Source organism: Marmota flaviventris, chromosome 5 (assembly GCF_047511675.1).
Source record: "Marmota flaviventris isolate mMarFla1 chromosome 5, mMarFla1.hap1, whole genome shotgun sequence".
NCBI lineage: Eukaryota > Metazoa > Chordata > Mammalia > Rodentia > Sciuridae > Marmota > Marmota flaviventris.
Genome location: NC_092502.1, coordinates 99,508,011 through 99,531,247, shown reverse-complemented (window position 1 = coordinate 99,531,247; position 23,237 = coordinate 99,508,011). Strand labels below are relative to the sequence as shown.

Genomic DNA, 23,237 nt, shown 5'->3' with positions numbered 1-23,237 from the left:
AGTAACTGTCACTTTTACTAAAAACCAGATTTCAACTGTCTCTGGTAGAATTAAAGATTTCATATCCAAAGCAAACCACCCAATTCACTTAGGCTGCTAGAAGAAAAAGCAATGAGAGATTGTACAGTTTTCAGATAAAAACCAATAGAAACACTAGTTCCCCAAACCACTTGGCCAGCCATGAATTAAAATATAAATTAAAATAGAAAATTTCTTCATCCCTGTGACAACATCAATTTTTTAACTTCTAAAAACTCTTTTCATCATTCTGGCAAAAAGACAACACTAAGAGGCTCTTGAAAGTTCACTTTAATTTTTATTACACACCAGACATATGAACTAACCAGAGATTAGGATGAGTATCTCTATACTCTTAAAAATCACAGGACATATATCTCTTCCTTTTCCTAATATTGAAGTAGCATTTCAGATTATTTTGGGATTAGTCTGGGCAAAGTAAAAGAAATCATGGGAAGGCAGTATATGATGTTGGAGGTACTTTTCAGAAGTTATTAGTGATTTGCAGATTATCAAGGTTGAGTAGTACTCACAATGCTAATATTAGCTACATATTTTGAACATTTATTGTTAGTGGATGGATACCAAGGAAGTGAAGAGTGGTCCCTAAGAGTCTTCCAGTCTTGTTTGAGCTTAAGATTTAGTGATTTCTCAAAAGCTTGATAAAAGCGCAAGTCCCTGCTTACTGGAAATATTTTCTGGGCATCAAGACAGTGTAGTCACCCTAATTTCTTGGGGAGATGTGTGCTTTAACATCAGGGATGCTTTTGGCATGGAGTACAAACTTCTGAAAATACTAACCTAACAGGTTATTGTCTCTAGCTACCTTCTTCTTGAAGGAGTTTTGTATTAGGCAGGAGGGAAAACATATTCAACTTCAATTTTGAGGTAGGTGATGGATAGGAATGAGAAAAATAAAAGATCCTTTAGGATTTAACGTCTGTCCAGCTTTTTGGTTTCTGTCTTAATACTCTGCAGTGGGCACAAAAAACTAGGTATTTATTTATATCTTCATAACACCACTGTGCTCTTGCACCACACTTTCAAGTTCAGCTTTTCTACTGCTCTTCTGAAAAGAAATTCACATTCTGACAAAACTGTCACCCTCTTTAGTGTCTTATAAATAGATCCTGGGACTATCTCAGTAACTGTTATCCATTATATACATAACTTCATTTCTTACTACATTATGACTACAGAGAAGAAACTGAGTACTTATCACTTCTATTTTCAATAATCTAACATATGCATTCTATAAATGCTTTTTGACACATGAATATTTTATTTACAAGTGTTAAATCTTTTTCATAAAAGGAGGCAGAGATCTGTTTGTTTTTTACTTTGTAAACTTGGAAAACCTATTTCATTCAAACCTGTTTTGTCCTAAGGTAAAACTAGACTAATCATCTTATTACTAAGATGAAGAAGTCTATTACAAATTACATATAGCTATTTTTCCCAGCATGGAAAACTATTTTGAATGTGAACATGTAAGAACATTCAGGTGAGTGCCTGGAACAGTAGAACAAACTTTAACAAGACACTTTTGGACTTGAATCTCAACTTTTAAGCTTATGGGGGAATTCTACAGACTCTGGCTTTTTGATTGACCCTCTTTTAAGACTGCCCAGAAAGGAGACCTACCCCTGTTGCTAGCACAGCTGAAGCTAACCAGGAACTAAGTGTAAGCACAAAACAAAATCTCAGAGAGATTTTTAAAAGAAGCAAAAGCATGAAATGAAGCTAGGAAGAGCATCTGAACCTAGCATGGTATGAACTTCTGCATGCATCCTAACTTCAAGTTCTGTGGCAAGTCTATGTGACAGATGTAGGGGAGAGCATTTGATGCTTAGGCCAATCTTTAATCTTCTTTTACATCCCACCACCTTCCACCTATTAGTAGGCAAATATCTGAATATTCTGTGGGCTTAAAACCATCTACACTGCCCTTGGGTTAGAAAACAAGATTCAATGGTAACTCCTTGAAAAACATACATTAAAGAAAATGCTAATTGCTTTTCTTCATAGATCTTGTGTCTTTTCTCCACCTCCCAAAGAGCTTGTGTTTCAAAAGGTCAGAATGTTTTGGGTTAGGAATAAGCTGCCTCCCACTCTGTTCAACACCTATACATAGTACAATTTTATATGTTACCACAAAATTTTTTTTTTTTTTTCCAATTTACTGAGCCACATCTCCAATCCTGTTTTGTATTTTATTTAGAGACAGTGTCTCACTGAGTTGTATAGCATCTCACTGTAGTTGAGGCTGGCTTTGAACTTGCGATCCTACTGCCTCAGCCTCCCAAGCTGCTGGGATTACAGGCATGCACTACCGCTCTGGGTACCATAAATTTTCCCAAGAAAATAATTTTTTCCTTTTCTTTCCACCTCCTTCTTGAAAATGCCAAATTAAAATATCTTAGAACTGATTTCTAGAATCCTCTTTCCTTTTTCATACTAGATTTGTGTTATCATTAAAAAAAAAAAAAGCTGACAGAGCTTTTGTGGAAAGTCCAGTTGGCAGCAGAGTTGGACAACACATGGCCACCCAGAAATTAGACCTAGAAAGGTGACTTCTCTGCATGGGTATGCTGACAAGTGTCCTATTTTGGGGATAGCCTAAAGATCCTTGACCTAATACAAAGCCCAAGATGTAGTTCAGAGTAGAAACAATTATTATAACCAGATTGCTTGTCCAAAATAAAATGCCACTTTTAACCAACCATAGACAGGGCAATACATTAGCTGTACTAGATGTTTCCTAGGATTCATTCCAAGTAGTTTAAAGTGGCCTTTAAAAACTGATAGTTTCAAATTCTATACTGTTTCTATAGAAGCAGATACTAATAGATTAAAAATAACATCTAATTAATAAACACTACCTACAATGGGGAAATTTTTGGTAAGATTTAAGCTCCTCTTAGCTTGGAAATAGTATGTAAATTTTAGCTTGACCTAAAGAAATGTTAACCATAAATTTATAACTGTCCTCTTGTGAGATCTGTAAGTCATATTCCCAATATTTGTTTTATCGACTAAAAATTAGTCTTCCTTCGATAAAAAAGCTCAAAGAAAAATATTTATGCCATTAGTGTAGATGGTAGATATGAGATCTGTTTATCATCTAAAAAGTTATGAGAGATTCTAGTTCAAGTTGGCAGAAAATAAACTAGATTGAAAGTGCTGTATTAAAATAATTAAACAAAAATTCAGTTCATTTGGGGGGGCAACTAAAATAAATGAACATTTTGAAAAGTCAACATTAAAAAGAATAAAAACCACTGAATTATCATCCTACAAATCATTCTGTTTTGTTCTTTTCATTCTAAGAATGTTATCTTTTTCAGAGAACAACAGCTAGCTGGTCCAACTCATGCTTAAGACATATCCATAGTCAATCAGCCTAGTCTAAATCCTCTTATATTAAATATAAATATTTTCCTAGTACTGCTTTTAAGTCACATCCCATTTATCTGACTCCTTAAGAACTGCATGGGCTTGTTTTTAAATATTTTAAACACCTGTAATAAACTACAAAATTTGTTAAGAGTAGAGGCACTCTGGTTAATGGTCAAACTCGTATGGCCAGAGGAAAAGTAAGCATTATTGAATATGAATGCAATCCTTACCAACACAAAATTGAACCATTTCTCAATTAAAAAGCTAATCCAAAAAGGTCTCATTCTGTAAAGACTTATCATTTCTAAATCACAGTGAAAGGAACTTGAGTAATTCACCAATTTTGTTTTCTACTATGTGCCTTAAAAATACCCTACTAAAAACTGATATCAGACACAACAGAATGACATTTGCACAAAATGTAATATTGTAGCAACAGTACTGAGGTTGATTGTTACAGACTATTAAACTCTGTGTATCAAATGGTTGTATCTTAGTTATTTATACAGAACATTGGTCCAATAACATAAAAATAGAGAACACCATCTGGAAATTTCTCTCATTCAATGTTCAGAGATAAAAGGGTTAACTATTCTTTCCATTATTTTCTGCAGATAAGTCCTTGTTCACACTGAAGTCTGATGGCAATTAAATTCTGGCATTTTTCCAAGCTACTGTATGAAAAGGATGCTGAAGGCCATCACTACACAGCATACTGCAACATAAGGACTCTTTCGTTCACCTGTTGAAAAAAAGAAGATATTCATTTTGATAAAATGACTAACATGGAAGTGACAAGGCTATTACTATAGGAGAGAAATACACATGAACCAAGATAAAATTCTTGCCTCTGACTCCTACATACTGGGGTAGGAAGGAGAGAAACATAAAAAACATGTCAAATATGGAATGCTTTAACCTGTACTGACTTATTTCTGAGACTACCTTCTTTTTAAGTATTTAGAAAACTCTGAAAGTGCCATTTCTATGTCACTGCATTAAGACAAAATATTAAAAAATATAATGCAGGATATGTAGGACAAAGATCCAAGAGAAATGATCTTAAGTAACTCAACGAAAGTCAAAGAGTTAATTTTCTTCTTGTAAAAAAGAATTTCTACCAATAAAAAGAAATTCACCATACAATATTTAGCCATAATTTTTTTTCCACTGGTAGCAGTTCATTACATGTACAGGAATATGAAGAAGAGGCATTCATGTATTAAAAAAAGGATATAAAATGTATAATAAAAAAACGTAGAGAGAATATTTCTGAGATAGATATTCACATAAAGTCTTTTATTAGGTGAGTATCCCTTGTCTGAAATACTTGAAATAAGAAGTATTTCAAATTTCAGATTTTGGAATATTTGTATAGACTTTACTGTTGAAGCATCCCTAGTCTAAAATCCTTAAATGCTCCCAAATCCCAAACTTTTTGAGCATCACCTCTGTGCTCAAAAAAATTTCAGATTTTGGAGCATTTTGATTTTCAGATAGGGATGCTCAATCATAGTCTGATTACTCAGGATCAGAAATACCTAATTTCAATTTCCACATTGTTTGAGGAGTATTTATATTTGAAGACTTTCCTTTGCATGATGTGTACCTGAAGCTGGCTTGGGAAATTACCTTGCAAACAGATCCAGTGATAGTAAGTTAATTCAAATTCATTTTGACTTTTTCTGTTTCTTTAGTAACTGCAAGGCTGTACTAGTTCATAATACACTAGGCATAAAAACAAAGGAAGGAGGAAGAAATCACATCTAGAAATAATCCTGAGCTATACCCAATGTCCTTTAGTAGAGATGGATTACAATTCCCTCATTTGTATTTTTCTATCACGTTTACAGTCAACTCTTGCCCAATAACCAAGTTCCTTTCTTAATCTAGGAAGTTCAGTTAACTAGCACTAGAAAATGTCAGTCTTGATCTCCCTTACTAACTAAAATCCTCAAGGCCATTTCCATTTTCAGAGTTTCCTCATCAAGTTCACACTGCCATACTATCAGTAAGTTTATATCTTTGGGCCTGTTCAATGACAATAGTTATAAAAATATTACACATATATACAAAAGCCAACATTTGGTATTTTTCTGAAAGTGGTTTTATATTCACAGACATTTAATGGACTGCCTTCCATTTAAAGGAAAACCCAGAACGTGAGAAAAATGTTTTTTACTGTACCATCACTTCAACTGAAAATTTTTTTTTAAAACTATAAAATATATTGGATCATAATTTTAAACAATGCTAACATTTTTAAGGTAAAAAAGCCAAGTCATTACACAAAACAAAAACACCTCCTTCTTCCAGAGATTTCAGGAGGATTTCATATGCAAGTCTGTCACTTATTAGGGCCACTCTCCTTGTTTAGGACAGTCTTATTAAACACCTAAAGGAAGCAATTAATTCTGATCTAAGTTTTCCATCTGCTGAAAATTATTTTTTTAGGAAGTTCTTCTCTTCCTAATCCTCTGACTTAGAATGCTATAATTTACATATGGGTTTCATTTTCCTGTTTTTAATTTTCTTAAAAGAGATTGCCATCTGGTAGAGTTAAACATCTCTGGTTGAACTTGGATAAGAATGTTACTTCTTGTCTGGTCTTAGGTCTGTGTAAGTGAATGTGAAACAGTTGCTGTAATGTGATGTGTAACATGATCAGATGATTTGGCTAGGTCTTTTCCCATTAAACAGCATCCTTTCTTTGTGGATATATTGTGTGTCAAAAAAAGAAGAGCATGTGCTTGAGAAAGCAGCATATAACATCAACATTTTCAAAGCTACTTTGCTAAAATAAAAAGCTAATGTTTTCCACAACTGGCAAGAGGAATACTTTTAATTGACCCATTTAACCTATAGCCAAGGGAGGAAAATAGAAATAATAAGAGCAAGCCAAGACAAAAATTATAATTACATATTAAAATTATAAAATTATAATTAGACATAAAAATAGATTATAGGAGATCATTAATAAAGCTACAAACTATATTTCTTCACCTTCAACTATACTTTCTTTAGGCAATTGTGAACAGAAGTGTCACTCAGGCTGGCTACTGAATGGAGCTATACACATTTTTCTAATTTATTACATAAAATGGACTTAAAATGCCTTAACATTTTCTTTATAAGTTAGCAATTAAACAATACAATTGAGATGGAACTTGGTCTAATTCCAGACCCGCTTTTCCATTGTTTTCTTTTTTTGCAGTTTACTTGAAGTATTCTTATTACTCCATTCCTTGGCAATGTTTTTATTTCTTTTTCAGGAAGATTGCCTCTTCAGCAAGCAGTTTGGTTTAATATATTTACATTAACCATTAGATATTAGCTATTAGCATTAACTATCAAGGGTGATATTTTCTCTCTATCTTTGTCTTCTGAGTTTTCTTTGAAGTGCTTAAGACTTTTTTTTTTGTTATTTAAGGGTTTGCAGCTGTCGTGAAAGACCGAGTGCCAGATAAGTATGCACCACAGATCTCTGTAAATCTAGGCCAGGCCTTCTCAACTCCAGCATTACAGAATCTTGGCATGCATAGTTCTGTTGTGAGGGGCTGTCCTGCACACCCTTGGATGTTTAGCAAGATCCTAGACTTACACTCACTGTATGTCTCCTATTCTGCTTTTGACAATTAGAACTTTCTTTAGACAATGCCAAATGTTTCTTAATAACCACTTATCTAGGCTACATCTGTGCTTTTACTAATTTAAGGTCAATGCTATTTCTTACAAAAGATCCTCATGCCTGACTTCCTAAGAGAGAATACAGTATGATCAGAGAAAAGGCAACTTAACATTTAAAAGCACATTGAATATCCTGGAAGATAATGTCAATTGCAAAAGTTACTATAGTATATGAGGGCCTTTATGCTTATACTATCATTTTCTACAAACTTGAGAGGCCAGGGAATATAATAATCTCATCATCACAGATTTAGAAAGGAATTCTGGATAATTTAGTATGCTTACAACTTATGGAAGTTGTTAGTGGGGTCTTGCCTATCATTAAACATTCAATAGAGAAAAAACTGTTGTGAAATTAGTTCAATGGTTAACATATGAATTTGGAAGAAGTGTTAAAGACTTCAGATACATTATATTGATTCCCAGATCATCTTCAGAAAAATTTGGTAAGTGGTATGAGAACTTAGTTTATATGTTTCCATCTCTAATAATTTTGTTTCAATCTTGTAAAATTTCTACATCTCCATGGAGATGAAAATCAAAGTAAAACACAATATTCTAAGGGGAACACAGTTTATCTGAGGAAATAACTTTAAATTCCCCAGCCTGTTTATTAAAGTTATATATTTGAGGCATCCAGGCTGTTGTTAGGCTGGCTAACTAGATTAAATATCTAATGCAGAAAATTCTTCTGCATTATGAAAGTACACAGCTTAGTGAAAGAAAAAAGTAGGTACGCATATATTCAATGTTAGAAGAAGAGTAATAAAAATTTTTTGGTTTGCATATAATCCAAAAAGGGTAATATTCATTTTCTATCCAAGTGTTGTTAATTAAGTACAAATTCAAATGCCATGGAATTTTTTTTTTTTTTTGAAATCAGGCATGTTAAAAAAATGGTATAATTTATTATTCAACCATTTTGAATTTTCTAATCATTTTGAGTATACTATATGATGTGTGTAGTGATATTTTATATATATATGTGAGAATGGGATAAGAATTTAATATTATTTACATATAGAAACATACAAGTTTTGAATTATCTTAAGCTTTTCATTAGATGAGAAATCCATCCTCTTATCAAAATGGTACATAAGATACAGAACACCATGCTCTATACTATGAATATGTGTATATAAAATTATATATACATTTATTTAAAATCTCAAAATTAGGGATGCAAGATATTTGATATCTGAATTAGAGTGACTTTTCTTCTATTTTTTTAAATGTAGATGGACACAATACCTTTACTTTATGTGGTGCTGAGGATTGAATACCCAGTGCCTCATATGTGCAAGGTGAGTGCTCCACCACTGAGCTATAACTCCAGCCCCTCTCTTCTATTTTCTAACTCCCTATTAATGAAATATTATGAAGTATTAATGAATCTAGTTTTAAATAGCATAAAAAAAAGAACTTGGAGCTCTACAAATTTTTGCAAAACTGCATGTAATTGGGAAGTCTGCACTTTTAAAACTGACATTTGACTTTTGTGAGTATGACACAAGTAAACTGATCAACATTTGTAGCTGAAGAAATGAAGAGAAATCATAGACACTTACCAATTCTGGCACACTTCCAAAATATTCCCAATAGTCTGCACAGAATAAAAAAAAGTGGCTATTGATTACTGGGAAGTGTTAACTCATCCTGTCAATATCATATAGAAAATTAATTATACACTGTCATTTTAACACTTAAAACTCAGCTTCAAATCTGAAATCTGCTTGTTTGATGCTAAGCCACCATTTATGTATCAAAATAGGACACAATAGCATATCAACCATTAGTGGATAATGTTATGAATTAGAATATAGGTAGCGTAATAAGTCAAAACCAGTGTAAATTAATGTGAGAGTGGTAAAAGTTTGCATAAGGACTTCTTGTACTGATTCAGTCAACTTTATTCAAGTGCTTTACCACCTTCAAAAGCAGGGAAAAAAAAGGAAAGAAAAGCAGAAAATTGCTCAATGGTGCATGCTTCTAATCCCGGTTATTTAGAAGGCTGAGGAGGGAGGACTGCAAGTCTGAGGCCAGCCTAAGTAAATCAGGAAGACTCTGTCTCAAAATTAAGATATTAAAAGGGCTGGGGATGCAGTTCAGTGGTGGAGCACTTGCTAGCACATGCATGATGCCCTTGTTCAATCCCTAGTACCACCAAAAGAAAAAAAAAAGGGTAGAAACTTTGACAATTTAAGTATTAATTTTGAAAAAATGAACATAGGTTTTCGCTGAATTTTGACATTTATATAAAAATTTCTTATAGAATACAACTATAATTAAATAATCTATAATCATGAACTGCAGTGATACTGCTTACCTATGTCATTCAATAAAGGGAAACACAGTATATAGCAGTTTTTTAAAAAAATATTTCTTAGCTGTTTTTAATGAAAGACAAAAGTATGTAGCTTTTTTTAATTTAGGAAAAAGTTTCAGAGTTTAGGAGAAACTAAGTATGAGTTCACTAAATATTACCTTTAAAACACATATTCCATAAATAAGAACTGGAATGAAGGTGTTCTTTTCAACTCCATGAATAATTATAAATTAAATACATATAAATGGATACATTATTTATTTGACACATACAAAAAAGGAACAACTTTGAAAAGAATAAAGCAACTCTAACATCAATGAACAGAGATATCTAAAAAATAAAAATAAAAACATGGTAGACACTATTTTGCTGGTCTGACAAGACTAGAATTATAAATAGAATTACATGTGGTACAAATTAAGATAAACCAACAATATTTTCCCCTATAAAGACTGACTCAACAAAATCACAATACTTAAATTTCAGGGAAATTTATATGATACTTTTTTTTGGAATAGACAAATGGCTGGTGAATGAATCATTATATCTTAATAGTTAGGATTTAAAAAAATACTAAAATATTGGTTCAATTAATTCCCATATATGTTCTTCCTCCAAAAGTGTAACAACTTCCTGACCTCAAAGCATAGTCTCTCAGTTCATTTTAAATTAATGAGCAAAAATTTTATTATTTTATTTAAAAAAGTTTATTTCAAAAGATGGACATTCTGAAAAGTAAAACAAATTTACTGTAGGAATGAAAGGACAGTAACATTTCTGAAAAACACATTTCTGAAAGGAAGATAAGCTAATGTAAAAGGCTAGACTGTATTCAAATTTAGTCCTACTTACTGATGCATAACAGTGGGGAGGTTATTTATTCTCTTTAATATTAGCATAATTACTCTCATGGAGTTGTTTTCAGGAAAAAATGAGGGATTATATGGAAAGTCCTTATAATAGTGACTAATATGCTGTGTTTAGTAATATACAGGCTAAAGGCACATATGACACTAACACTAGACATTAATTAAAATTGGCTAACCAATCCTTAAAAAACAAATGCCAAATGTCTTCTTTGATATAAAGAGAGCAACTAAGATCAGAACAGGGAAGAAGAGCATGAGGAAAAGATTAACATTAAACAGAGACGAGTGGGGGGAGAGAAAGGGAGAGAGAAGGGAAACTGTATGGAAATGGAAGGAGACCCTCATTGTTACACAAAATTACATATAAGAGTTTGTGAGGGGAAAGGGGGAAAAAAAAAAAAAACAAGGGAGAGAATTAAACAACAGCAGATGGGGTAGAGAGGGAAGATGAGAGGGAAGGGGAGGGGGGATAGTAGGGGATAGGAAAGGTAGCAGAATACAACAGTCATTAATATGGTATTATGTAAAAATGTGGATGTGTAACCGATGTGATTCTGCAACTTGTATTTGGGGTAAAAAATGGGAGTTCATAACCCACTTGAATCAAATGTATGGAAGATGATATGTCATGAGCTTTGTAATGTTTTGAACAACCAATAAAAAAAAAATTGGCTAACATTTCTTCATCAAAACAGAAGAAAAACAAGCTAAGCATATGTAAAGCCATATAGGTTCCTTGATTCTAAAAGCCGATTGATCACAATACCACTAATAATTTAAAGCTACTCTGGTTGAAGAGGTAGGCTGAAGTGCCTGGAGCAGGTTATCTGAAGCTCCTCCAAGACCCTCCATGGAAGAGTTTCAGCTGGCACTCCAATGAACATAGTCAGAAATCATTATATCACAGAAGCCATATCTTTACAAGTTTTATGTTCTAGAATAACAAAGTATCATCAAGAAAATGATTTTGGATTTTTCAACGTATTTCTCTACCTAGATATATTTCTGCAATATCACAAGCATTTGTTAAAAAAATAGGAACTATTAAAATAGTTGATAAAAACTTAGTGTTATGGCTGTACATCAGTAAATAAATCTGTTGATATAGCTATAAGTTCAATAAAACTAGGAAAAAGATAAGTAGCAATGTTTTACTGCTGCTTAGTTCTATATTATTTGAAGCAGCAAAAATGAAGTTATTTAAATAGTGCAGTTATCAAGAACCTGCTTTATCCAATCTGTCTAGACATCTCCACCTAAACATGCTATATATAATAAAGAAAAGGTGATTATGAATCTCATAAAAAACATGTAATTGTAACAGAAAGGGACAGTCTGTAAAAATTTCTTCTAAGGAAAACACATGTACAAATCAAAATAGTGCTTAACATTTATAAAGAAGAAACAAGGACTTTCAGAAAACTTTTGAATAGTAGACTGTATTAATCTAGACATTAAAATGTAAAAACAGGAATGCTTTTTTTGGGTTCTTTATGTTGGAGAAATATACTACCACTCAACCTCTACTGTAAGGTTGGCAGCCCTGAGAACTCCTTTGTTAATGTAGCATGTTATGGATACATTTCTGCACCTAAAGCATTGAGGGGCAGACATTTCCACATGCAACCTTTCTTCTGAAAGAAAAATTTCATAATAGGACCAGAAAAGTACAAATAGCCTATTGTACTATTATGTGCCTATTCTTTTAGTAACACGAATTCTTAATATTTTATTAGGTAGATATTATGTATTATCTTAGAATTCTCAACACCTGATTAATGAGAATAAAGTGTTGAATAGTAAGTGCAATAGGAGTTCAGAGAAAAGGGCAGAATGGAGATGACAATGTGTACAAAGAAGATAGGACATTGTCATAATAGCTGATGGACAATTAATGTTTTCATCTTCAGTAGGTTAAACAAAATCCCTCAAATACATTTTTTTAACAGGTTAAATTTCAGGTCATACTTCAGATCACTTGTGAAATTTATCTTGTATTTAGTAAGATACTGTAAGTATAAAGTTTTGGATTTTTAAAGATAGGGAGAAAATATAAAAAGTGATTATAAACTAAACTACAAACAGAATTAAATTATCTAATGACTTTCATGGTAATTTACATTCAATGTCTGTAAGATCAGACATCATTAGTAACATACCCAGTTTTATTTCTGTCCAGGAGGCTGGGTGCCAAGGACCGGATATAAGCACAGGTACATATAAGCAGCAAGATTACAGTCAACAGACTCTGAAAATTGAAAATGGCAGACTAAAAAGAGAAAAAAACAAATTAATATCACAGGAAAAACTGTCTAAATAAGACATGCCAGACAAATACTTATTAAAACTCATGCTTTTAATTCTTCAACAAGGCAAACAGAATGACATGTCTGACAACACATAAAACCAGAATTATGAACTGTTCCACAGGTGCATATTCCTCTGCATTTTTTGTGCTAACGAATGCAGGAGACGCAACAGAAACTGTCAATTCCAAAACTTGTAAAATTTTGTAATTCAAAATAGCTGATCACAGCAAATCAATATGTAATAAACACAGACATTCTAGACAGAACACCATGGTCTCCAAGCTCTTCCAGTAGCTAGCCATATGATCAGTGAAATTACTGGTGTAAATTTCGGTTTTAAATCTGTAAAGCTGGGGGAGATTGGGGAAAAAAGATTAAATGTTGACTAAAGCTTCTTTCAATTTTGAACTTTTTCTGGGATAAATATGCTTTAAGAGATCATGTTCCATGCCTGGACAAACAGTAGGCAATTAGACAATGCTTGCTTTTCTTTTCTATTTCTTTTTTTTCCCCTGTAGACTCTTTTAAGTCATTAGTCAATAGTTCTTGTTCTAAAGGTTAACAAAGGAATCATAAGAAACCATAAGTTTTCACAGTCAAGGTATGCTTACTCTTTAAAAAAGCTCAAGCGTCACCGTTTTCAGGATGTCTCCTTGAACATATCTGCTTCCGCTCTCATATTTCATTTAGTATACTCTTTTCTATTTCCACAAAAAAATGCAACTTTTGTTATAATAGTCATCCCTGAACGGTGGACACTGTTACCAGACTCTCAAGTCTCTAGCAACTGACCATGTGCTTGATACAAGGCAGAAGGCCAAACAAAAATGTTTGAATAAAAAATTTTGCTATATTTTGCTTATAGGTTGCTATTTAAACCTATAAGTTTTATCTAACTCTTAACTCTGAATTCCTCAAATTTTCTGTTACTTAATATAGTCTAAAAAAGATAAAAATGATTTGTAATTACCATTTTAATACTTCTCTATGCAAATAACTACATGGATATAGCAAAGGTAAAGTTTAATGTGACTTAAATTTTAATTGAATTGGGTTTTAACTTTGTACCCTTCAAAGCAAGTGATAACTACAGATTGATTTTAGATAGAACACACAGTAGTACCTCACAATGCTCATCTTTCAAAGGTCACATTTTGAACATGTACATGAATATTTTAATAAACAGTATTAGATAATAACCTCATGAAATACAAAGCAAACTGCCTCCTAGCCAACATGACTAAATGTATACTTAGCTTGTATTCTGTTTGGGGAACAATGCTAGATGCTGGGGGGCATGATGCCTTCCTTCTAGTAGTTTATGGCTAACAACAATTAGTGATATTCACTAAGTGCTTGTTTTGTACTATTTATCTTCATTATCTGATATAGACATTATTATTACCTTTCCATTATAGATGAAAGGTACACAACAGCTAGAAGAGCTAGAAAAGGACACGCCCTTTTAAAACTAAATAACAATACACTGTAGCATGTGCAAGTAATGGCTTGAGCCATGGGGACAAAGAACGTTTCCATGAAGAAAAGTTGAGAAGAAAGCAGGAACAATTATAATTCAAGAGGGAACAATTTAGAATAGAGGACAGGCTCCAGAAGAGACAGAAACATGGGATGGGGCGGATGGGGGGTGCAACACAGAAGGAATCTATATGTTCAGGAAATAATGAGCAGACTTACTGTATTAAACAGAACAAAGATTCCTGTAGTTAAGTGGTTGGAAAAGAAATCTGCAAAGTGCATTTATCATCTTTCTAATGGAGTATGTTAATTCACAATTTTGTCATGTGTTTTTCTTTCCTCTCCTGAATGCCTTCTTAAACATGCTTAAATGATGATGTCCGAGACTAGTTTCTTAGTATGTGTGTGGTAGGAGAGAGGTAGGGTCAATGATGAAACACCGGTTATATGAAGATTTATCTTACCCTTCTTTTTACCTTTGTGTGTTTTAACTTTTTTCATAATAAAAGATAAAGAGGCACTTAAAAACATGCCTGCTATTAAACTGGAGTATGTATATATACATTTGTGTTTGAAACTATTTACAAATGGAAATTGTTTAGAAGTACAAAATATATGATACATACATCTTAGCTTTGGGGTTTAAAGACTCTAAAATTTAAACAAATAATCTTAGATGGCAAAGTTTTATAGATGTTCTTAGACTCTGGTCAAAAGAGTGTTTCTAAGTTACAGACATTAGCCTGTTACCTATAGCATTCTTCTTAATGTTTTGCATCTGCAAACCCCTGACACAAAATTGTAGTCTCAGGGATAAAGGAAACAGATGTCCCTATTCAGTAATAATAACTAGGATCTTCAATATGAAAATGTTATTAAAGATGATGAGTATATATGATCACAAAAAATAAGTAAAACTCATTTACTGAGTTTAATTTTTTCAGATCCTTTAAATCATTAAGTCTTCTTCAAAATACTGTTTTTCTGAATATGCCATCTGTTTTCAACTGATTGGTACACTGATTCATTCTTCCAGTCTTAATTCCAGAATCACCTGCTCTACACACCAATCAGAATCTTAGTACGTCCACGTACTATATACATATATTCCTATGTTAGCATCCCTCAACTATGGTATAATTGTTTCCTCCATTTTGAAATTTTTTTTATCTTTCCTATACTATTAAATGAATATATAGCAGTTGCTAAAAAATCATGAATGAACAATAATATTTTAACAAATACAAAGCACACACAGATTCCAAATTAACAATAAGCATTATTTAAAAACAGACAATATTCAAGAGAAACACCCACATATTTCTGAACCTTTATATTTATTTGTCAAAGATATTTTGGAAAATGAAGTGAAAAAAAATTCTCAGGTCCAGGGTCCACCTAAGTTTCAGTCGTAGTCTAATAGCTAATAATCTTCATTTTTGTGCCTGATGAAACCAATGTTTTAAGACTATAGACAGTTCCCAATTTACAATGGTTTGACTTTTTCAACTTTATAATTGTGCCAAAGCAATACACATTCAGTAGAAACTATACTTCCAAGTATTGAATTTTTTTCTAGGCTAGTGGTATGTAGCATGATACTCTTCCTGATGCTGATCAGTGGCAGTGAATGCAGCTATACTTTAAAGTGCTATGTCACTAAACTATGATGTTGAGAATGTTAGGTGTATTAAATGCTTTTGCAACTTTATTTTCAACTTATGATATACTTACTAAGGACATTATCTCACTGTAAATGCATAAGCACCTATACATAAAATTAAGAGCTACTTTAATAAAAATACAAATAGAGCACTCACACAATAAAGACTAATCCTTCATTTTAAAGATCGGGCTTTTATCAATAACATCAGTGAGAAAATACACTTTCATTATATACACTTATTAAAACAAAACCTAGCTAGATGTGGTGGTATATGTCTGTAATCCTAGCTACTCAGTAGGCTGAGGCAGGAGAATTTTAAGTTTAAAGCCATCTTTTGCAAATCAGTGAAACCCTATCTCCAAATAAAAAATAAAAAGGGCTGAGAATGTATCTATCTCAGTGGTAAAGCACTGAAAAAGTTCAATCTCTAGCACCACAATTAAAAAAAAAAAAAAAAAGCCTAAGTCTATACCAAGAATGACTTAAGAAGATTACTGATGTTAAACCATGGGAGCTGGGGCTGGAGCTCTGTAGCAGAGCACTTGCCTAACATGTGTGAAGCACCAGGTTCAATCCCTAGGACCACATAAAAATAAATAAAATAAAGCCATGCTGTCCATCTATAACTACAAAAATTAAAAAAAAAAATTAAAAAATGCACAGTAGGAAAGGAAATAAGGAAATATTTATAAAAACAACTTTTATCTCATAATTTCTTAGTTCTGATTTATGTTATTTTATGTTAACAGTTAACTAAAATTACTGAACTGGGATGCATGCTTTTTCTTTTTTATGCTTTTTCTTTATGCCTCTCAGGTACTGTCAAAGGGTCTCTGAGGCTCCTCATTAATTAAGTCAAAACTAGTACGAATACAGTAATATATTTTAAAGGCAGACACTGGTCACATTATCTGGCATATTTTTTTGTAGAACTTGATTTTTATAATTTAAATACATTTTTCTCTCATACTGGCACTCTATTTTAGGAATTCTTATTTAATAGGTGAATAGAAATATGGATAATATCATATTTATAGTATTCCCACTGCTAGTACTTTGAATTTGAAATAAGAAGGCAGGTGTTGTATGGCTGCTTTCTTAGCTTCCTACAAATTCACATTAATCTTGGTTTGATTCTCCCTAAAGAAATAAATGCTCATTTTTCACGTTGCTGACCAAAATAAGCTGACTTTGAAAAGAAAAAAGGAATTCTCTACGGCAAACAGATCTTTCTGTATAGTTTTTTTGCCAACTGTACTAAAATAATAATCAAGGGACAGAATTTTACAACCAAAGATATTAAAGATTCAGATTCATTTTAACATAGATGTATATTATTCATGATTAAAGATATTATATCGATAGTTGATATTTTACATATGTAATTATAATTTAAAAAACAAAAATATGCAGTAAGTTACCTAATATATCATAAAATCAAAGTACATTTTATACTTTTCAATACCTTTGTTTCTAAAAATGCCACATTTTCCTCATAGGAAATGTAGTTTATAGGAATAATACTGTAAAAACTTAATCCTATGTCTGAACATCAAAAAAATCAAGTTGTGAAAAACAGTGTCATAAAAGCAAAGGTAAAGATTTCTAATGATCTCTATAATCATTTATAAAATAGTAGTTATGACACTGGCTCTTCTTTGCATAAACATGTATTCATTCCGGTTTCTTTTCTTTCTTTCTTTTTTTAAACAAGATATCACTATACGAGTAAGTTTCCTAAAACTATCCTTAAAAAACAACAAACAAAGAATGAACAACTTTCCTTAAGTACGCAGAGCTCTTCGATCTTTTTAGTAGTGGAGGATAGTGCAATGATTAAGGTCAATGGCCTCTAGACTAGTTCTGAAAGTACTTTCTCCTAGCTGTATGACTTTGGCTATGCTTACTTTGTGCTTTAGTTTCCTATCTGTAAAAAGGGAGATTATTTTATTGTTATTGATAGCCAAATTAATCTATTCTCTAACCAGTAAAGGTGGTTTGAGGTTGTTAGAGGGGGAAGGGAGTACTAGAATTGCTGGATGGAAAACAAGTCACATTTCGCATTTTGATGTGTGCTCTAGTTTGCATTCTATAAAGGTTGTACATACACACACATATTTGTAATTTTACTGAATTTAAGAGTTTTTGTGACAGAATTTAGATAGCTCAAATATTTTATATGCACTGTAGAAGATGTTGAAAAGTAAAACTTTCCTCTCTAAATCAAAAATGGGTTTGGTAGTTCCTTCTAGAGACTCTGGAAAAGAACCTGTTTCCTTGCTTCTAGAGACCCCCCCATTCCCTCTTAAGTATCCTTGTAATTAAACTGCCCCTTCTCCTCATAATCCAGAATAATGTCTATATATCAAAATTCTGAACTTAAATCATATAGGCAAAGTCACTCTTGCGATGTATGATAACATTCATTGGTTTGGGGTGGGGAGACATTCTGTGTACTATACCTATAAATATTTCTTTTCTATAAAGGATATCAATGACATTTCCTTGAAATTGTGCTGCATATGGCACCTTCTGGTACACAATTTCCAATAAAATCAGAATAGTAACCCTTGAGGTTGTGAATTGTACCTACCCTGCCTTGTCTTGTGCTGATTCTTCTAAAATGGCATAGTAGGTCCTCAATTTTTCTTCCAAATCTCTTCTATTATTACTCTGTATTGCAGAGCTATCCTCCTGCTTATAACTAATCAGAACTTCTGATAAGCTTTAAAGTAATTAGTGCTATGGCACCAAGTTAATTTATCCAAACCAGAAAAAATAAACTTGTTGACCCAATTACTTTGTATAAGCATTATGAAATAAATAATTAGTAAGGTATTTTGAAAGAAATACAATAATTAAGATTTTTCATTGCTTATCTATCATTATATGCAATAATTTATTAATGAATAGATGGACACTGCTTAATGCAACACTAATGTATTGAACATGAAATTACTTGCAATGTTGCTAAACATTTTACAATTCTATATTCTTAAGTCCATTTAAAAATTAGGAATATTTTCTTCAGATTCAATTTGTTATCATATTTTATCTATTAAGATAAAATTTCTTGAGTCATTCTTGAATGCTAAAATTATATTCATTGAGTTTACATGTAAGAATGAAAATTCTATATAGGAGATTTGTTAAAAAAAATTTTAATGGGGAAAGAGCCAATCAATACAAAGGTACAAAAATACCCCATGAGAAAAGCAAAACTATACACATCAGTATGCTAAACATGCTTTGCTTAGGCAATGCTCAATGATTGGCTATTAACCATACTTAATCTACAGAAAGAACTTTGAACCTATAGTATTTTCATTAGTATTCAATCACTTTGGCTCAATGTAGTGTATTTAACTTTAGAATTATGTTGACTGTTTCCTATGCTGGAAATAAGTTTTTAAAAAATATTTATTTCTTAGTTTCAGATGGACACATATCTTTATTTTTATGTGGTGCTGAGGATTGAACCCAGGGCCTCATGCATGCTAAGTGAGCACTCTACCACTGAGCCACAACCCCAGCCCAGAAATAAGTTTTACTGACATAATTCCTCTGGCATAAATCAAGACCTTTTAAAACAAACATTGAATACTAAACACAGAATTTAGAAACTTTTATTAATATCTACTTATTTTATTTCAAACTAGTTTATTCCTCTCTGGTGGTACAAAGGAACAAAGAAATGACATTCGTGACCTAATTATGATAAAAATTATACACTACTGGAAAAGTGGGTCAGTATTTATCATTTACAAATATAGGTCAGGTTAGCATTTTCCAATTAGTTTCTACTTGTAAACTCATATATGCCACTACTGTCTCTTAAAATGGAAAACAGGAAAATGCAGGATAAACATTAGCCTCAAATGAATGTACATAACCCATTTCCTTAGCACCAGTGGCTACTAAACATTTGCATTATTTAATATATAAAATTTGTCCTTGGACAAATTTACATTTTTACTTATCCGTTTCATTTGTAAAGTGAGGGTGATGGGTTAAATGTTCATTTGACCTTGCCAGTCTTGTTTCAAAAAGCTATACCCTTCTCTCCTCTATTTAGGAGTGTACTTAAAAACCTCCCATGGTTATGAGTAAAGCTGCAGTCTGTTGTAGATATACCTCAACTGTTCTCCACCAGCAAAACCTGTGGCCATTTATAGTTATCTTCATTGAAAGATATCTACAGTGAATTTACCATTTGTGCTGCTCAGTTTTGAAGGTATTTTATATACAACTCAGATTTAAATATAAGACTATGAGGATGTCAAAAATTTTTAAGAAAAGAAATATGCAAAACTATGAAGAACAGAGTGAAAAAGAATGAATAAATGCTTCATATGAGTCTGATAAAATGATGTGACCAAAGGTTATTCTGAAGGACCAAGAGTAAATCATGCTATAAGGGACCATTTGATCATGCAATCAGAAAAGACAAAGACTGATAAAATGGTAATGCTTCTGAAAACTGGAGGTCAGACATGGTATAAACCCTGGCTGCTCATCATAATCATCTAGGGCTTTTAAAAACAATGTCCCGAAATATGTTCTTATCTGGTCTGGAATCTGTTGTTTCTCAAAACTCCCAGAAAGTTTTTACTTGCAAAGTTAAAAGCACTTTGGTAAGAGGACTTACATTCCATCAGATTTCTATTAGTCTAATGCTGTGGTTCTCACAGTGAAGTTCATATAACTCTTTCAAGGGTTTATGAGGTCAAAACTATTTTAATAATACATGAAGACATTTGCCTTTCTACTGTGATGCCACATTGATAGATGATGCAAAAGGAATAGTGGCAACAGAATTATTACCTTAATCCCCCCACCCTATTCAAACCTTGCTTTTTCTTTTAAATTTTTAGCAGAATTTATGGCATTATTTTGTAGTACACACAGCACAGGTTTGGTGACAAAAGGAGTCATTAAGTTTAAATCTTAGCTTCACTATTTATATGTGCTGTGATCTTAGACAAGAGACTTAACATTTTTGTCTATTTCTTTTTTCATTTATAAAATATGGCCAGTAGTACTTTTAATATAAAACTGCACAAGCTTCTTTTTTCTTAAAAGAATTAAAATCTTTGTATGAGTTTTTTGTTTTAAATTTTAACAGTTTAAGGGAATATCCAGCAGGTTATCCCTGTCTCAGTTCAAGTTCCTCTTCAATATTACCAGTTACCTGTGTATCCTTTCACAGCCATTCTACACATATAAGAATACCTATACTTGGTCCTCTGTATCTGTGGGTTCAAAATCTATGGATTCAACCAAGCATAGACTGAAAATACTGGGAAAAAATTGCACATCTGTACTGAACATGTTTCTTGTCATCATTCCCTAAACAATACAGTATAACAACTATTTACCCAGCATTTATCGTATTGGGTACTAAAAGTAATACACAGAGAATTTAAAGTACATGGGAGGATGTGTCTATACTGTATGCAAATATACCATTTTATATAGGGGGTGAGTATCTGAGATTTTAGTATACTTGGGAGGGTCCTAGAATCAATCTCCCATGGGTGATAAGGGACAATTGTATGTTTGAGAGCAACAAATCACTAGACTTATTTTACCCACAATTCTATTGTTTCTATTCATAGCATGAAGATTTCCAGCACCTACATATTAAAATGTTTGGGTTCTGACTTCACTATTTGCTAGGTGCATGATTCCAGGTACTTTCTTACACCTCATTTCCTTTATCCATAAACATCTACTCAGAAGTTGTGAGCGTAAAATAAAACAATGCATATAAATTATTTTTTTGAATAGAACCTAGTACATAGTAAGTACTAATGAATGAAAGCTATTATTGTTATTTTTGGAAAAGGAAGCACAGTAACATAGTTTACTGCTGATCTTAAAACTATATCTTGCTTTTAGCTGGTGTATTGATAGATATTGAAAAGAAGGATGTATCTTTTCCTTGTATTATGAGTAAAACAATTCAATTTCAGCTTCTAGGAAGATATGCAAGAATGAGTCTTCCTAATTCTTTTAAATTGAAAAATGAACACAGTTTTTGCTAAATTAAATAAGTTAAATGATACCCTTAAAAGCAAATGTATTGTATATTGTAACAGGTGGGAAAAGAAGCTGAAAGAGAAAATAAAATCCATACTCAGAGAAGGATTAATGTACTAATAAACTTATCTCCTTTAATAGAGAAATGTGACTTATACCTAATTATATTCAAACTTGCCAGCAGAATGTAGGTGAGATTAATAATTATTTTTCAACTATAAGTCTGAGATTTGTGTGGTATATGGGATTCTGCAGAAACTTCTAAGAACACAAACTCAGTAATATTTTGCCATGGAAATTCTTAGCTTTTGGAAGGGTCATGGTTGCTTTTGACTCTATAAAAACAGGCATATATCGGGTTGGCATGCTCATAAAGGCTATATTTGGCACACTGATTTCATAACTTCACCATGAGGGCTTTGTGGAAGGCTGTTGGCATTTACCATAACAAAAGTAAAATGCTTTCAGATATAGCTTCAGAGATTTACATTACATCCATCTCCTGGTGGCCCTGGCTTTACTTCTTTCCTTTGCAAATATCTTTTGCGATTATCCTTACTTAATAGTAACACTTTTCTATGAGACCTAAATTACCAAAGGAATCTACAATAAAACAAAATAAAATAAAATACATTTAAGAAAGTAATGCAGGCAGGGATGGAATCTGAGGTCAAACATAACTATGAGAAGTACATTAAGCTATTAGACGAGAAACCAACTTTTGCTCTGAACTTCAATTATTAAAACCTACAGTTTGGAATGAAGCATCTTTAGGATTGTGGAAAATAATTTGGAAAGGGTACAAAAGGCCACTGATTCAACAGGTGAAATTAAAGATGTTGAGTCTGATGTAGAAAAAACAAACAAACAAAAGAACAAATAAAACCCGGGTCAAGCACGTAGGGAGAGGTAAGGAAACACAAAAATGAATTAAAAAAAAAAAAAAAAAAAAAAAAGCAGATGATAGAGAAGCTCTAAAATTCCAAAGAGTCAATGTCCACAGATAACCTATATAACCGACCGGTTAAGTCAAAACAGCGCATTCTCCCTTAACAAGGAAGGGCGAGCCTCAGCTAGAAGGGCTGGGATCCGAGACTACGGGGTCCTCTTTGGAAGGTCAGCCCGGATTCTCCCTGGTTGGACGTGCAGAGGCACAGGGCTCCGTGGCCTGTGCATCCTCCGAGTCCCGGGAAAATCAAGTTAGTGACAGAACACTTTGGCTCGTGCACCCAGGGCGCCCGCACAAACCCGCTGCCCTAGTGCGGGGAACAGACCCTGCTCTAAGCTAAGTCGCAACCCGGTAGCCCCGATTCTTACCATAGTGAGGCCAGCGATGCCCCAGCCACATCACCCTTCCGGGCCCAAGGCGGAAGAGGCGTGCACGCCCCACATGCCCTTCTTGATCTCTTCAGCAGTCCGGTTGGGCCTATCACGGCACCTCC

General features: G+C 32.8%; 1 protein-coding gene and 1 non-coding gene across 2 annotated transcripts; both read right to left on the bottom strand.

The window, feature by feature from the left end:
• Positions 1-296: 296 nt before the first annotated feature.
• On the bottom strand, positions 297-23,220 carry Tmem167a (transmembrane protein 167A). Its single transcript, XM_027927926.3, has 4 exons — positions 23,113-23,220; positions 12,459-12,568; positions 8,673-8,707; positions 297-4,159 (listed from the first exon to the last, which is right to left on the bottom strand). Exons 1-4 carry the CDS (start codon positions 23,113-23,115, stop codon positions 4,089-4,091), a joined length of 219 nt encoding a protein of 72 aa, XP_027783727.1. The 5' UTR covers positions 23,116-23,220; the 3' UTR covers positions 297-4,088.
• Positions 11,791-11,925, bottom strand: LOC114086687 (small nucleolar RNA U109). The gene has a single exon (XR_003581684.1). It is a non-coding gene; the product is annotated as a small nucleolar RNA U109 (small nucleolar RNA).
• Positions 23,221-23,237: the final 17 nt, after the last annotated feature.